The sequence below is a fragment of the Harpia harpyja genome, chromosome 7 (genome assembly GCF_026419915.1).
Source record: "Harpia harpyja isolate bHarHar1 chromosome 7, bHarHar1 primary haplotype, whole genome shotgun sequence".
Lineage (NCBI taxonomy): Eukaryota > Metazoa > Chordata > Aves > Accipitriformes > Accipitridae > Harpia > Harpia harpyja.
In genome coordinates, this window is record NC_068946.1 from 31,216,856 (window position 1) to 31,233,434 (window position 16,579).

General features: G+C 39.0%; 1 protein-coding gene across 25 annotated transcripts in view; it reads left to right on the forward strand.

Moving 5' to 3' along the window:
- The window catches only part of TTN (titin), a 245,697-nt gene that overhangs the window by 183,754 nt on the left and 45,364 nt on the right, over nt 1-16,579 (forward strand). For all 25 annotated transcript variants that reach the window (XM_052793469.1, XM_052793487.1, XM_052793478.1 and 22 more), the window contains 26 exons: nt 24-332; nt 416-697; nt 926-1,225; nt 1,373-1,666; nt 1,763-4,729; nt 4,833-5,153; nt 5,267-5,551; nt 5,759-6,058; nt 6,374-6,676; nt 8,361-8,636; nt 8,752-9,051; nt 9,142-9,444; nt 9,684-9,983; nt 10,110-10,397; nt 10,490-10,786; nt 10,876-11,178; nt 11,272-11,577; nt 12,373-12,660; nt 12,764-13,054; nt 13,149-13,436; nt 13,611-14,201; nt 14,293-14,397; nt 14,889-15,086; nt 15,171-15,467; nt 15,586-16,173; nt 16,268-16,570. In XM_052793469.1, the coding sequence (XP_052649429.1) occupies nt 24-332; nt 416-697; nt 926-1,225; nt 1,373-1,666; nt 1,763-4,729; nt 4,833-5,153; nt 5,267-5,551; nt 5,759-6,058; nt 6,374-6,676; nt 8,361-8,636; nt 8,752-9,051; nt 9,142-9,444; nt 9,684-9,983; nt 10,110-10,397; nt 10,490-10,786; nt 10,876-11,178; nt 11,272-11,577; nt 12,373-12,660; nt 12,764-13,054; nt 13,149-13,436; nt 13,611-14,201; nt 14,293-14,397; nt 14,889-15,086; nt 15,171-15,467; nt 15,586-16,173; nt 16,268-16,570 (10,683 nt within the window). The remainder of the gene's footprint in view (nt 1-23; nt 333-415; nt 698-925; nt 1,226-1,372; nt 1,667-1,762; nt 4,730-4,832; nt 5,154-5,266; nt 5,552-5,758; nt 6,059-6,373; nt 6,677-8,360; nt 8,637-8,751; nt 9,052-9,141; nt 9,445-9,683; nt 9,984-10,109; nt 10,398-10,489; nt 10,787-10,875; nt 11,179-11,271; nt 11,578-12,372; nt 12,661-12,763; nt 13,055-13,148; nt 13,437-13,610; nt 14,202-14,292; nt 14,398-14,888; nt 15,087-15,170; nt 15,468-15,585; nt 16,174-16,267; nt 16,571-16,579) is intronic.

A 16,579-nucleotide genomic window follows, 5' to 3' on the forward strand; every position in this document is an offset into this window, starting at 1 on the left:
TTTTTTTTTGCTTTTTTTAACAGCAAAACCAAGTCCACCTATTAATCCAGAAGCAGTAGATAAAACTAAAAATTCAGTTGATTTATCTTGGCAACCACCACGCCATGATGGTAATGGCAAGATAATTGGCTACCTTGTTGAGTATCAGAAAGTTGGAGATGAAGAATGGAAAAAGGCCAATCTCACAGCAGATTCTTGTCCTGAAACAAAATACAAAGTCACTGGCCTTACTGAGGGTTTGACCTATAAGTTCAGGGTCAAGGCAGTCAATGCAGCAGGTGAATCTGAACCAGCCTATGTTCCTGATCCAGTAGAAGTAAAGGACAGACTTGGTGAGTTTAATAAAATCAGATGAGTTTACCTAAGAAGAGATCTTTTTTCCTCATTTTCTAAAAACGTATCATTTTGATTCCAGAACCTCCTGAGCTGATACTTGATGCTAATATGGCCCGAGAACAGCATGTAAAAGCTGGAGATACCCTGAGACTTAGTGCTGTTATTAAAGGTGTTCCATTCCCAAAAGTTTCTTGGAAGAAAGAAGATCATGAGGTCTCACCCAAAGCTGATATTGAGGTTACAGGAGTTGGCAGTAAGCTTGAAATTCGTAACACTGTCCATGAAGATGGTGGAATTTACTCCCTGACAGTTGAAAATCCAGCTGGTTCAAAGACTGTTTCAGTAAAAGTTGTGGTCTTAGGTAATCTTTTGATGTTCCTTTTATGCTGCATGTTTTTATCCTATATTTAGAGATTAAGAAATGAAGGAATGTCTGGAAAATATCAATAAACTGAGTTATAAGAAATATGTGGTAGGCAAAGAACTACAAATTACATGAAATATATTAATTTCTCTTGAAATTACCAGGTTTTGTAAAAAATGATTTGGTTATCAAATAAATAACAGATTCAATTTTTGCCAATACTAGATAAGCCTGGTCCGCCCAGAAATCTGCAAATCAGTGAAGTTAGAAGCGATTCTTGCTATCTCACTTGGATGGAACCAGAAGATGATGGTGGCTCTGTCATTACAAACTATGTGGTGGAAAGGAAAGATGTAGCTTCTGCACAGTGGGTAACCATCTCATCATCCTCCAAGAAACGCAGTCACATGGCTAAATATCTGATAGAAGGCACTCAGTATGTCTTCCGAGTTGCAGCTGAGAATCAGTTTGGTAGAGGCCCATATGTGGAAACACTCAAACCTATTAAAGCTATAGATCCACTGCGTAAGTGTTTTTCAGTTATATGATTTGTTTTGTTCGTATTGTTCTTGGTAATTTTTGAGGTTATCTTGTTGGTACTAATTTGACCATGGTACACTGCTACCATAGATTGGCCATCCTAGTAACCATTTTGGTTTTCTATCTTAAAAGATCCTCCGGGGCCACCAAAGAATCTGCATCATGTAGATGTTGACAAGACCGAAGTTTCCCTTGTTTGGAATCGACCAGATCGTGATGGTGGTGCTGAGATAACTGGATATTTGGTGGAATATCAAGAAGATGGTGCAGACGAGTGGACAAAGTTCCAGACAGTCCCTATGCTAGACTGTGTTGTTACAGGCCTACAAAAAGGAAAAATATACAAATTCCGTGTGAAAGCTCAGAATATTGTTGGTCTTAGCCTTCCAGATACAACTATACCAATAGAGTGCCAAGAAAAGCTAGGTAATTTTTAGTTTTTCATGTTGTTTCACTGATTCTTTCTCTCTTTCTTTAAGTATTTCCCCTGAAAAGGTAATTTCTATTTTTCTCTAATTTCAGTACCTCCATCTGTGGAACTAGATGTGAAGTTAATTGAAGGTCTTGTTGTTAAAGCTGGCACCACAGTGAGGCTTCCTGCAATTATGAGAGGTGTGCCAGTTCCCACTGCAAAATGGGTTACTGATGGCATTGAAATTAAAACAGATGGCAGACACAAGATTGAGACTGACAACTATTCAACTGTACTTACCATCAAAGACTGTATAAGAAAAGATACAGGAGAATATCTACTCACAGTATCTAATGCAGCTGGCAGCAAAACTGTTGCTCTACATCTTACAGTTTTGGATGTTCCTGGCCCACCAACTGGTCCTATTAATATTCTTGAAGTAACACCAGAACATATGGTTATTTCTTGGCGCCCTCCTAAAGATGATGGTGGGAGTCCTATAATAAATTATATTGTTGAGAAGCGTCAATCAAAGAAAGAAACTTGGGGAGTGGTTAGTTCTGGAACAAGTCACACAAAAATTAAGATTCCACGACTGCAGAAAGGCTGTGAATATATTTTCCGTGTTCGGGCAGAAAATAAGATAGGCATTGGTGCACCCCTTGATTCAGAACCAACAGTTGCTAAACATATGTTTGATCCACCATCCCCTCCTGGTAAACCAACTGTTTATGATATTACAGAAAATGCTGCAACAGTGTCTTGGACCCTACCAAAATCTGATGGTGGAACTCCAATAACTGGTTATATGCTTGAACGTCGGGAAGCATCTGGTAAATGGGTGCGTGTCAATAAGACACCAATACTTGATATGAAATACAGAGTCACTGGTCTTTTTGAAGGCAACACATATGAATTCAGAGTTTTTGCAGAAAACATGGTGGGCTTAAGCAAACCATCTCCAAGCTCTGATCCAATAAAAGCGTCACGTCCTATCACTCCTCCTGGACCACCTATAAATCCAAAATTAAAAGACAAAACAAAAGAAACAGCTGATCTTGTGTGGACAAAGCCTCTCAAAGATGGTGGCAGCCCGATTCTAGGATACATTGTGGAATGTCAGAAAACTGGAACTACGCAGTGGAATAGGATTAATAAGGATGAACTCATTAGACAGTGTGCTTTCAGAGTACCTGGGTTAATAGAAGGAAATGAATATAAATTCCGAATAAAAGCTGTCAACATTGTGGGAGAAGGTGAACCAAGAGAACTGGCAGAAACTGTACTTGCAAAGGATATTCTTTCTCCTCCAGAAGTAAGCCTAGATGTGACCTGTCGAGACTTAATTACTGTCCGAGTAGGCCAAACAATCCATATTACTGGTAAAGTAAAAGGCAGGCCAGATCCTGACATAACATGGTCTAAAGATGGCAAAGTACTAGTCCAAGAAAAACGTATTGAAATAGTCCATGATCTACCTAATGTTGAACTGCAGGTGAAAGAAGCCAAAAGATCTGATCATGGCAAATATATAATAGCAGCTAAGAACAGCTGCGGACATGCTCAAGCTTTTGCTGTTGTTAATGTACTTGACAGACCTGGACCATGTCAGAACCTGAAAATAAGCTATGTCACAAAAGATTCTTGTATGATCGCTTGGGAGAGTCCAGTAGATAATGGTGGCTCTGAAATTACAAATTACATAGTAGAGTACCGTGAACCAAACCAGAGGGGATGGTCAATTGTCTCCTCTGACATCACTAAACGATTGGTAAAGGCAAATCTTAGAGAGAACCGTGAATACTTCTTCAGGGTTTGTGCAGAAAACAAAATAGGTCCAGGTCCTTGCATTGAGACCAAGACTCCCATCCTTGCTATCAATCCTATTGACAAGCCTGGAGAGCCAGAAAATCTTCACATTGCAGAGAAAGGAAAGACATTTGTATATCTGAAATGGAGAAGGCCAGATTATGATGGTGGAAGTCCCAATTTAAGTTATCATGTTGAGAGAAAACTGAAAGATTCAGATGAATGGGAAAGGGTTCATAAAGGCAGCATTAAGGAAACACACTACATGGTAGATAAATGTGTTGAAAATAAGATTTACCAATTCCGAGTTCAAACCAAGAATGAGGCAGGTGAAAGTGACTGGGTAAGAACAGCTGAAGTTGTCGTGAAGGAAGATCTGCAGAAACCAGTGCTAGAGTTGAAGTTAAGTGGGGTGCTAACTGTGAAAGCAGGTGACACAATTAGAATTGAAGCTGGAGTCAGAGGAAAACCACAGCCTGAAGTTGTATGGGCAAAAGACAAAGATGCCACAGATCTAACCAGATCTCCAAGAGTCAGTATTGAAACAACTTCTGACACATCTAAGTTTGTTCTCACAAAATCAAGGCGTAGTGATGGTGGGAAATATGTGATTACTGCAACTAACACAGCTGGTAGTTTTGTAGCATACGCTACTGTTATTGTCTTGGATAAACCAGGTCCTGTAAGAAACTTGAAAGTCACTGACATTTCAAGTGATAGGTGTACTGTTACTTGGGACCCTCCAGAAGATGATGGCGGTTGTGAAATACAGAACTACATCCTTGAAAAATGTGAAAGCAAGCGTATGGTTTGGTCTACATACTCTTCCTCTGTCCTAACAAACTATGCAAATGTGACACGCCTCATTGAAGGTAATGAATATATATTCAGAGTTCGTGCAGAGAATAAAATGGGCACAGGTCCACCAACAGAAACACACCCCATTATTGCAAAAACAAAATATGATAGACCTGGACGCCCCGACCCTCCAGATGTCACAAGAGTTAGCAAAGAAGAGATGACTGTAGTTTGGAATCCACCAGAATATGATGGTGGCAAATCAATTACAGGATACATTTTAGAGAAGAAAGAGAAACGATCACTAAGATGGGTTCCTGTTACTAAGACTGCAATCCCAGAGAGACGCAAGAAGGTTACTAATCTCATCCCTGGTCATGAATATCAGTTCCGCGTCAGTGCCGAAAATGAAGTCGGACTTGGAGAACCAAGCTTGCCATCAAGACCTGTAGTAGCAAAAGACCCAATAGGTATCATACCACAGTATTCTACTGTATTTTATTTGAATGTTAACATAACAGATTACTAAATTGCACAACTGTGTTCTTATCTGTAATTTTTATTGTCTTTCAGAACCACCTGGTCCTCCCACAAACTTGAGAGTGGTTGATAGCACAAAGAGTTCCATAACCCTTGGCTGGGGAAAACCAGTGTATGATGGTGGTGCTCCAATTATTGGATACGTTGTGGAAATTAGACCAAAAGTTGAAGGTGCTGAACCTGAAGCAGGATGGAAACGATGCAATGTTGCTGCCCAACTTATTCATACAGAATTCACAGCCACCAGCCTGGTTGAGAACCAATTATATGAGTTCAGAGTTTCTGCCCAAAACCAGGTTGGCCTTGGCCGACCAGCTGAACTGAAAGAAGCTGTGTCTCCCAAAGAAATACTTGGTGAGTTTTCCCATCCTCTTTGTGAGTATTTACATACAATCTTTATTTGCCATGGGTTTATTTTATTTTGTGTGCTAAACTTTGCATTTTATTTCTTTAATTTTGTCTTTCAGAACCTCCTGAGATTGAGTTGGATGCAAGCATGAGAAAGTTAGTCACAGTCAGGGCAGGATGCCCTATTAGACTTTTTGCCATTATTAGGGGTCGCCCAGCACCAAAAGTCACCTGGAGGAGAATGGGTATTGATAATGTTATCAGAAAAGGACAAGTTGATCTGGTTGACACTATGGCCTTCTGTGTCATTCCCAATTCAACACGTGATGACTCAGGCAAATATTCGTTGACACTTGTTAATGCAGCTGGAGAAAAGGCTGTATTTGTGAACGTCAGAGTCCTGGGTAAGTAATGAGAGAAATACCTCTAGACAATTTTTTAACTATATTGAATGTTCATTGCAGGAATTTTTATGATCCGCAGGTGCTACAGTTTTTGAGCAAAACTGTGCCAGCTAACACTAACTCCCCCTGTATAGGAAGCTGTTAGCCCCCTTTGATTTTAACTTATTAAAGAAGAAAAGACTAGCATAAATTGAAATTTCTTTCCAGATACTCCTGGACCTGTATCGGACTTCAGGGTTTCAGATGTCACCAAAATGTCATGCCATCTTTCATGGGCACCTCCAGAGAATGATGGTGGTAGCCCAGTGACTCATTACATACTGCAGAAACGTGAGGCTGACAGGAAGACCTGGGGAACAGTCACTGCAGAACTAAAGAAAACTAGTTTCCAAATAGCTAATCTTGTACCTGGAAATGAATATTTCTTTAGAGTATCAGCAGTAAATGAATATGGGTCAGGTGTTCCAACTGACATACCAAAACCAGTTCTAGCAACAGATCCCCTAAGTAAGTATGCCTTTATGCATGTTTTATGTTTTTTCTCTAATTTTAATAAGAATTTGCATTTTTTTAAAGTTGGTGTTTCTAAACTGGACAATATACTAACTACTCAATGATAAACATCAATATTTATGTGTCATTTTCTTTCAAATAATACAATCTATGAACATAGTACCTTTGCAATTGTTAAGAATTTTGCTCTTTTCCATATTGTCCTTGTTGAGTTAGCATAGATAGCATCCAATAACTCAACAAATACTCAATAATCAGAAAATCTTGGAAATTCAATATTTAATGTGTTTCTTTTTTTTCCCCTGACAGGTGAACCTGATCCACCAAGAAAACTTGAAGTTACTGAAATTACAAAGAATAGTGCTACTTTAGGCTGGCTGCCACCACTGCGTGATGGAGGCTCTAAAGTCGATGGGTACATTGTTAGCTACAAAGAAGATGAACAACCAGTGGATCGCTGGACAGAATATTCAGTTGTTAAAGATCTCTCCATTGTTGTAGCTGGTCTGAAAGAGGGAAAGAAGTACAAGTTTAGAGTGGCAGCTAGAAATGCTGTAGGAGTAAGTTTGCCAAGAGAAACTGAAGGAATATTTGAAATTAAAGAACAACTCAGTAAGTAACAATTTGAATACTACCTATGTTGCAATATTCTGCTTTAATAATTAAATGAGCAAGAATTCTACTTCTTTGAGTGAGTCCCAGAAAGACATGCTTTATGAAGTCACCTGGAGGATTATGGTTAACTGTATTGAATATTTTGACAGGTCAGAGAGGATGAGACTTGACCACTAATTAAGAATTATTAAAGAATTTTGCAGGTATGGTTTCAGCTGGAACCAGAAGATAGGAACTAAGGAGAAATAATAAGTACCTTCAATGAACTTAAAATAAAAGAGAAAAAGAGTCAGAGTGGTATTTTGAGAGATAAATGGGGCCGAAAGTGGGAGCTGTTTTAAGATAAGAGGAAACAAGTTGTTTATATTGTAGACTTGGTTGAGACTGTAAAGTGAAAGGCAGGGAGGAAAAGTTGGCCTAATTAAGGTTGTAGGGTCCCTGAGGCCCAGGAAGATGTAGGGGTAAGGGGCAGATGAGAAGAACCTTCTTCGTTTGTGACATGGAAAGAGGAAGAGAGAGGTACAGGAGCAAAAGAGAATGAAAACTACACCAAATGAATGAAAGTACACCAAACATACTGCAAGGTTTCTTTTGGAAGAAATCGGAAAGATTTTGTGCAAAAGAAGTAGGAGAAGGCTCTACCTGAAGAATAATTCAAGAGTATAAAAAGATTGACTGTGTAAATGGGTTAAGTTCAGTGAGAACTTCAGTCTTGCTTTTCTCCTCCTTCATGTTCGTCTTGTAGAAAGTCAGCAATAAGTGAGCAACAGGAAGTTCCTGATATAAAGGGGAATTATGTGTCATGCATTAATAGTGCACAAGTCTCTACATAAACATGTGAGAAGGCAATCCAAACTCAAAAATATTCTCTTATAAACTGTACAAGAATGTAAAAGTAAGACTGGAATAGATATTGCCCACTGCAGAATCTCTAGCTGTCCATAAGTGTGTCGTGGTTTAACCCCAGCCAGCAACTAAGCACCACGCAGCCGCTCACTCCCTCCCTCCCCACCCAGTGGGATGGGGGAGAAAATCGGGAAAAGAAGTAAAACTCATGGGTTGAGATAAGAACGGTTTAATAGAACAGAAAAGAAGAAACTAATAATGATAATGATAACACTAATAAAATGACAACAGCAATAACAAAAGGATTGGAATGTACAAATGATGCACAGTGCAATTGCTCACCACCCACCGATCGACACCCAGCTAGTCCCCGAGAGGTGATTCCCCGCCTCCACCCTCCAGTTCCTATACTAGATGGGACGTCACATGGTATGGAATACCCTGTTGGCCAGTTTGGGTCAGGTGCCCTGGCTGTGTCCTGTGCCAACTTCTTGTGTCCCTCCAGCTTTCTCACTGGCTGGGCATGAGAAGCTGAAAAATCCTTTTCTTTAGTCTAAACACTACTTAGCAACAACTGAAAACATCACTGTGTTATCAACATTCTTCTCATACTGAACTCAAAACATAGCACCGTACCAGCTACTAGGAAGACAGTTAACTCCATCCCAGCTGAAACCAGGACAAAGTGGAACCTAAACTAAAAATTATCAGGTTGTTCCTACTGGTGATTCCAGTTGAGAGAGAAGCAGAGAACTTGCATATGAAAACATAAGAAAAAGTAAATTAATATGCTACAGAAGTTGAATTTATATGTCTGTGTGTGACTTTTTTGCAGTCCCACCTAAGATTCTGATGCCTGATCACGTTCACATTAAAGCTGGAAAGAAACTGAGAATTGAAGCTCATGTATATGGGAAGCCTCAGCCAGTCTGTAAATGGTTGAAAGGAGATCAAGATGTACTTACATCCAGTCGCCTTGCTGTGCATAAAGCAGAAAAGTCTTCTGTTCTTATTATTAAGGATGTGACTAGAAAAGATTCTGATTTTTACACTCTTACTGCAGAAAATAGCTCTGGTACTGATAGTCAGAAAATCAGAGTGATAGTCATGGGTATGTTCCATTTGATTATTTTTAAACCCAGCTTTATACAAAACTATTTTTAGTATATTCTAGTGGTTGCCATTTTCTTTCAACCCTTTTTTTCTTAATATACATTTTTGTGCAGATAAACCAGGTCCACCACAGCCTCCATTTGATATTTCTGAAATAGATGCTGATGCTTGCACTCTTGCATGGCATATACCTCTTGAAGATGGTGGCAGTAATATTACCAACTATGTAGTTGAGAAATGTGATGTAAGCCGAGGAGACTGGGTAGCAGCTTTAGCTTCTGTCACAAAGACAAGCTGCAGAATTGGAAAACTGATTCCTGGAGAAGAGTATATGTTCCGTGTTCGTGCTGAAAATCGTTTTGGGATTTCTGAGCCGCTTACTTCTGGCAAGATGATTGCAAGGTTCCCATTTGGTATGTCAGTTTTTGATAGTAGCATTTCTATTTTTAGTCCTCCTAGTCAGAAAGCATGTGACTGATATCCATTTTTGTATTTTTTTCTAGATGTTCCTAGTGAACCAAAAAATGCACGTATTACCAAGGTCAATAAGGACTGCATTTTTGTTGCCTGGGATAAACCTGATAGTGATGGAGGCAGTCCAATCACTGGTTATCTCATTGAGCGCAAAGAAAGGAACAGTTTACTGTGGGTGAAAGCTAATGACACAGCTGTGCGCTCCACAGAATACCCTTGTGTGGGGCTCATCGAAGGTCTTGAGTATACTTTCAGAATTTATGCATTGAACAGAGCTGGAGCAAGTAAACCTAGTAAACCAACTGAGTTTGTCACAGCAAGAGCACCAGTTGGTAAGTCAAACATGCCAATCATTTGCAACAGACTACTGTTTTTATGGTCATTTTCAATATATCTGCAACTCTTTATGATCGTCAGTTTGTCCTTATGTTTATATTTTCACGTTTACTGTGACTGCACTGTGAGCGCACTGTGTGGGTATGCTGTAAATAGGATCCAGCACTGTTAAAGCCATTTTTAAATATGTTAGCTTTTTTGGCAAAATAGACTAACATGATCTTATTTGCCTTAGATCCCCCTGGAAAACCTGAAGTTATTGATGTCACTAAGAGTACTGTATCACTGGTATGGACAAGACCAAAGCATGATGGTGGTAGCAAACTTATTGGCTATTTTGTTGAAGCTTGCAAATTACCTGGTGATAAGTGGGTTCGGTGCAATACAACTCCACATCAAATACCGCTGGAAGAATACATTGCTACTGATTTGGAAGAAAATGCTCAATATCAATTTAGAGCAATTGCCAAGACAGCAGTTAACATTAGCCGACCTTCAGAACCTTCTGATCCAGTGACCATTCATCCAGAAAATGGTAAGAAATGTAAAAGCATTTGAGAACTCTGATAAGAGTCTGTGCATATTGAACTAACACTCATGTGAAGAATAAGATGTTTATCTCTTTACTAGATTTATTAACTTTTTGGCTCTTTCCTTTCAGTTCCCCCCAGAATAGAGTTGGATCTGTCTATGCAATCACAGCTTACAGTAAAAGCTGGAACTAATGTGCGTCTGGAGGCAAATGTATATGGCAAGCCGATGCCAACAATCAGCTGGAAGAAAGAAGGAGAAGTTTTAAAGCCAACTGAGGGTGTTAAGATCACCACTAAGAGAAATCTTGCTACAGTTGAGTTGTTCAGTGTTAACAGGAAGCAAACAGGAGACTATACTATTACTGCTGAAAATGCAAGTGGATCAAAGTCAGCAACCATTAAGCTTAAAGTACTTGGTAAGCTAAAGACTGTCTGTTAATAAATACATTTATAGTTAAATGATATAGCAAGAGATAGAGCTATAACAATGTGATGTTAATTCTTCTAGATAAGCCTGGTCCACCGGCCTCCGTTAAAATCAAACATATGTATGCAGATCGTGCAATGCTTTCTTGGGAGCCTCCTCTGGAAGATGGAGGTTCAGAAATTACTAACTACATTGTAGACAAGCGTGAAACAAGTAGACCAAACTGGGCCCAAGTCAGTGCCAATATACCCATTACAAGCTGCACAGTGGAGAAACTAATAGAAGGACATGAGTACCAGTTCCGCATATGTGCTGAAAACAAATATGGTGTTGGAGATCCTATCTTGACTGAACCAGCAGTTGCTAAGAATCCATATGGTAAGTGCTTTGTGGGATAGCTTCATTAGTCACCGGTTTTTTGTGTACACTTATGAATGTGAACATAACTTTCAACTACATCTTCACAGATGTACCCGGACCTTGTGATCCACCGATAATTAGCAATGTAACGAAAGACTTTATGACTGTTAGCTGGAAGCCACCAGCTAGTGATGGTGGATCACCAATAACTGGTTATATGCTTGAGAAGCGTGAAACTAAGGCTCTTAACTGGACAAAGGTAAACAGAAAGCCTGTCATTGAAAGAACTGTTAAGGCTACTGGACTCCAAGAAGGAACAGAATATGAGTTCCGGGTGATAGCATTGAATAAGGCTGGACCTGGCAAGCCTAGTGCACCATCTAAAGCAGTGTATGCTCGTGATCCTCAATGTAAGCCAAAATTCTCAGATATTTTCCCTGGTTATTTCCAAATACTTTTGTACAGCACTTGGTACGATAACTTTATGATATTTTAATTCTCAGATCCTCCTGGCCCACCTGCTTTCCCGAAAGTGGTTGATACTACTCGTAATTCAATAAGCCTGTCATGGAGCAAACCAGCATATGATGGAGGAAGCCCTATTATTGGTTATCTAGTGGAAGCAAAAAGAGCTGACACAGACAACTGGGTCAGATGCAATCTGCCCAAGAACTTACAGGCTACACGATTTGTGGTAACAGGGCTGATAGAAGATACAGAGTACCAGTTCCGCATTTATGCTGTCAATAAGATTGGATACAGTGATCCAAGTGATGTTCCTGATAAACACACTGCCAAAGACATTTTAAGTATGTTCACTGAACACAAATTACCTTGTTGACTTTTGTTTTAATTTATGGGATGGGTTCCAAAGACAGGGTTTGTCACAGATCACAGAAGCAGATTAATTTTGAATGTGTCATATCTCAGAAAATGTAGGCTAAAAGTGGTTAATTTGGAAGAGAATAGGGGAGGCAGGAAGTGAGTAGAATCTGACTGGTGTCTGCTTTTTTCATTTGTATGCTAGATACTCTTCTCCCTCCTATTTTGAGTCTTCAAGAATTTTTTCTTTCTCTAATGCTAAAATTTGACTTTTCAGATCTCTCTTCTAAAAACTTTCAGTCTTCTTTATTTCTTCTAAATAATTTGAAGCCAAGATTACTATTCTAAGCATCCATGTGGCACACTAGTTAATCATATGACACGTATTCCTTAAGAGCCATGTTGGCTTCTGTATGTATTTTGCTGTATGTACAAAAGCATTGCTTCACAGAACTGTCTTGATTCAAGATAAGCAGAACAGTCCAGGAAGCTTTGAAACTCTTTTGAATTCTAGAGAGCATAGGATACTTCTTCATATGACAAGTAATGTAAATGGTGGAAAAGGCAGAAAAAAAGGAAGTGAAATGAGTAAAAAAAATGCCAAGTTTGCAAATTATCTTGAAATGAGAGTTGGGTCACTAACTCACTAACATCATCACAGGCATGAGAACAAGTTTGTTAATCTAGTGAAATGCCAGCAGAGAGGGACTTTTTGTCACAGTAACTTAAGTGATAGTCTTAAAGATGATGTTTTAATTGCATGGTTTTTGTTAAACACACAGTTCCTCCTGAAGGAGAACTTGATGCCGAACTAAGGAAAGTCCTTGTGTTACGTGCTGGAGTCACAATGAGACTTTATGTGCCAGTAAGAGGACGTCCACCTCCAAAGATTACATGGTCTAAAGTGGGTGCCAATCTAAGAGATAGACAAGGATTAGACATCAAGTCAACTGATTTTGATACCTTCCTGCGTTGTGAAAATGTAAACAAATATGATGCTGGAAAATACGTCCTCAGTCTGGAGAACAGCTGTGGCAAAAAGGCATACACCATTGTTGTAAAAGTACTTGGTAAGTGTCAGGGTTTTCTCTATTATAATGTATTTGTTAACTTCTTAATGGATTTTTTTTTTATTTTGTTTACTAAATCAAATGTGGGGTTGTGTTTATCTAGATACTCCAGGCCCTCCAATTAACCTGATTGTAAAGGAGGCGTCTAAGGATTCTGCCTTCATTACATGGGAACCTCCACTAATAGATGGTGGCAGTCCAATCACAAATTATGTCGTTGAAAAACGTGATGCAGAAAGAAAGTCATGGTCCACAGTAACAACAGAATGTCCAAAGACAAGCTGCAGGATAACCAACTTAGAAGAAGGCAAATCTTACTTCTTCAGGGTTTTTGCTGAAAATGAATATGGTATTGGTGACCCCTGTGAAACTCGTGATGCTGTTAAAGCTTCTGGTAAGAAAAATTACTCCATTTCACCTATTTTGGTATTCAAATAATTTCTATTTTTAGCTTGAATGGACACTTACTACGCTTTTCTTCCTTCTAGAAACACCTGGGCCAGTTGTGGATCTAAAAGCTTCAGCTGTAACAAAATCATCATGCAATTTAGTATGGAAAAAACCTATCAGTGATGGTGGAAGCCGTATTTTTGCATATGTTGTCGAGGTCCTGACTGGTGAGGATAAATGGCAAGAAGTCATGCGGTCAAAGAACCTCCATTTTTCAATGAGAGATCTAAAAGAAGGACAAGAATACACTTTCAGAGTGAGTGCCCAAAATGATGCTGGATATGGAACCCCAAGAGAGCTCACAATTGTGGCAAGAGATGATGTTGGTAAGAAGCAACTTAAGATCATTAATTCAATGCTTCACTTACACTAAATACATTTATTTTATGCTTACTTTCATTACCATACATACATACAAATCAGATGCCTTTAAAATGGCATCTTACTTTTATCACAGAGTTTATGCATAGTTGAATAACCGGTTTCTTTTATTTTTACAGTGGCACCTGATCTTGATTTAAGAGATCTACCTGATTTGTGCTATATAGCTAAAGAGGGTAGCAATTTCCGTCTTAAAATCCCAATTAAAGGCAAGCCTGTCCCAACTGTAACTTGGAAGAAAGATGAAGACCAGGCACTTACTGAGAGTGGAAGAGTTGCATTTGAATCTACAGCAGTTAACACCACACTTGTAGTATATGACTGCCAGAAAGCTGATGCTGGAAAATACACAATAACTCTGAAGAATGTTGTTGGCAGCAAGGAAGGCACTATTTCTGTGAAAGTTGTTGGCAAACCTGGAATACCAACAGGTCCGGTGAAATTTGAAGAAGTCACAGCTGATGCCATAACCTTAAAGTGGGGCCCTCCAAAAGATGATGGTGGTTCAGAAATCACTAACTATGTCCTAGAGAAGAGAGATAATGTAAACAATAAGTGGGTGACTTGTGCCTCTGCAGTCCAGAAAACCACATTTAGAGTTACAAGACTTCATGAAGGAAATGAATATACATTCAGGATCAGGGCTGAAAATAAATACGGAGTAGGTGAAGGTCTTAAATCTGACCCTGTCATTGCAAAACATCCATTTGGTAAGTATCCATTGATTTTCAAAATCGAAAAAAAATGTTTTAGGGGTGATATTTATTTTTAATGTTACTGCATTTTTTTTATATTGTTTAGATGTGCCAGATGCTCCTCCACCTCCCAACATTGTTGATGTTCGGCATGAATCTGTAGCTTTAACTTGGACTGATCCCAGAAGAACTGGAGGCTCACCAATCACAGGTATATCCCCCAAAGCCTCCCTAGTATTTCAGTTCTTAATAGTTCTTTCTCTCTGTCAAAGGGTACAATAAAACTCAGGTGTTTATGCTTCAAATTGAGTGATTGATTGATTGATTCACTGTTTTACTTCCTACTCTTTCTCCATGATGAATTTTTAAAAAAACTTAACTTAAAAGTCAGGAAAACACTAACTGAGAAACAATATTTTTGCACAGAGCCAAAACATCTAAAGAAAGAAAAACAAAGTCACCTATATGTTACATTACTTGGGTCTATAAAATTAACAATTTGCATTTACAAACATCTCGTCATTGCAATTACTTACATCTGTAATGTATGTCCACATCCATTTCTCAATCTGGTTTTCAGTGTTCCTCTTGCACAATGCCTATGTGACATGCCATACAGGCAGTATGATGTTTCATAATGCTATGAGAAATGAAAATTTCTATAAAACCCCTCATATTTTCATCTCACCATTTATCTTCTAGGTTATCACATTGAAGTCAAAGAAAGAAATAGTCTTCTGTGGAAGAGAGCAAATAAAACACCAATAAGAATGAAAGACTTCAGAGTGACAGGGTTAACTGAAGGTCTGGAATATGAATTCAGAGTAATGGCAATTAATTTGGCTGGAGTAGGTAAACCAAGTCTGCCATCTGAACCAGTTGTGGCACTTGATCCTATTGGTAAGTCATCAGGAGAATAAAAAGGAAAATTCTGAAATATGAAATAACTTTTGTTTGATCACTATTTATTATTTTCTCTTCTAGATCCCCCTGGGAAACCTGAAGTTATCAATGTAACTAGGAACTCAGTAACACTCATTTGGACAGAACCAAAATATGATGGTGGACATAAGTTAACTGGCTATATTGTTGAAAAGCGTGACTTACCCTCAAAGACTTGGACAAAAGCTAATCATGTGAATGTTCCAGACTGTGCTTTTACTGTAACTGACCTCACTGAAGGCTCCAAATATGAGTTCAGAATTAGAGCAAAGAACACTGCTGGAGCTATCAGTCCTCCATCTGAACCCACAGACACCATAATATGCAAGGATGAGTATGGTATGTAGATAGCATTAAAAATGTAGAATTTTATTTGAATAATTAATAGAAAATCTTCCCCCCCCCATGTTCTTGTTATAACAATCGGGGTTGTTTGTTTGTTTGTTTGTTTTGACAGAGGCACCAAGCATTGTTATCGATCCTACTTTGAAGGAAGGTTTAACAGTAAAAGCAGGAGACACCATTACAGTGTCTGCTATTAGTATCCGTGGCAAACCACCTCCAACTTCAGCATGGTCAAAAGCTGGAAAAGATTTTAGACCTTCAGAGATTGTGCACATTGAAACCACACCAACTTCTTCTACTCTAACTGTCAAATATGCAGCCAGAAAAGATTCTGGAGAATACACAATCACTGCAACCAATCCTTTTGGCACTAAGCAGGAGAGCATACATGTGAAAGTTTTAGATGTTCCAGGACCTCCAGGGCCTATTGAGATCAGCAATGTTTCAGCAGAAAAAGCAACTCTTACATGGTCACCTCCTGCAGAAGATGGTGGATCACCAATCAAATCATATGTTCTTGAAAAGAGAGAAACTAGCCGACTGCTCTGGACATTGGTTGCTGAAAATATTGAAAGCTGTAGGCACGTTGTTACCAAGCTCATTCAAGGAAATGAATACGTTTTCCGTGTCTCAGCAGTAAATCAATACGGCAAGGGTGAAGCAGTACAATCAGAACCAGTTAAAATGGTGGACAGATTTGGTATGTAGAACAAGCTAAGAGGTTCCAGTGTGTTTTTATTAATCTCTGAAGACTTGATTTTTGTTTTAACTGTACTTTTTTTCTTCCTTAACAGGTCCCCCAGGTCCTCCTGGAAAACCAGAAGTAACAAATGTGACTAAAAATACTGTCACAGTTACCTGGAAAAGGCCGGTAGATGATGGTGGAAGTGAAATCACAGGTTACTATGTGGAGCGAAGAGAAAAGAAAGGTTTAAGATGGGTCAGAGCAACAAAGAAACCAGTTTCAGATCTTAGATGCAAAGTAACTGGTCTCCTGGAAGGAAATGAATATGAATTCCGTGTCAGTGCAGAAAATAGAGCAGGAGTTGGACCACCAAGCAATGCTTCAAACTCAGTCATATGCAAGGATGTTGCATGTTAGTACC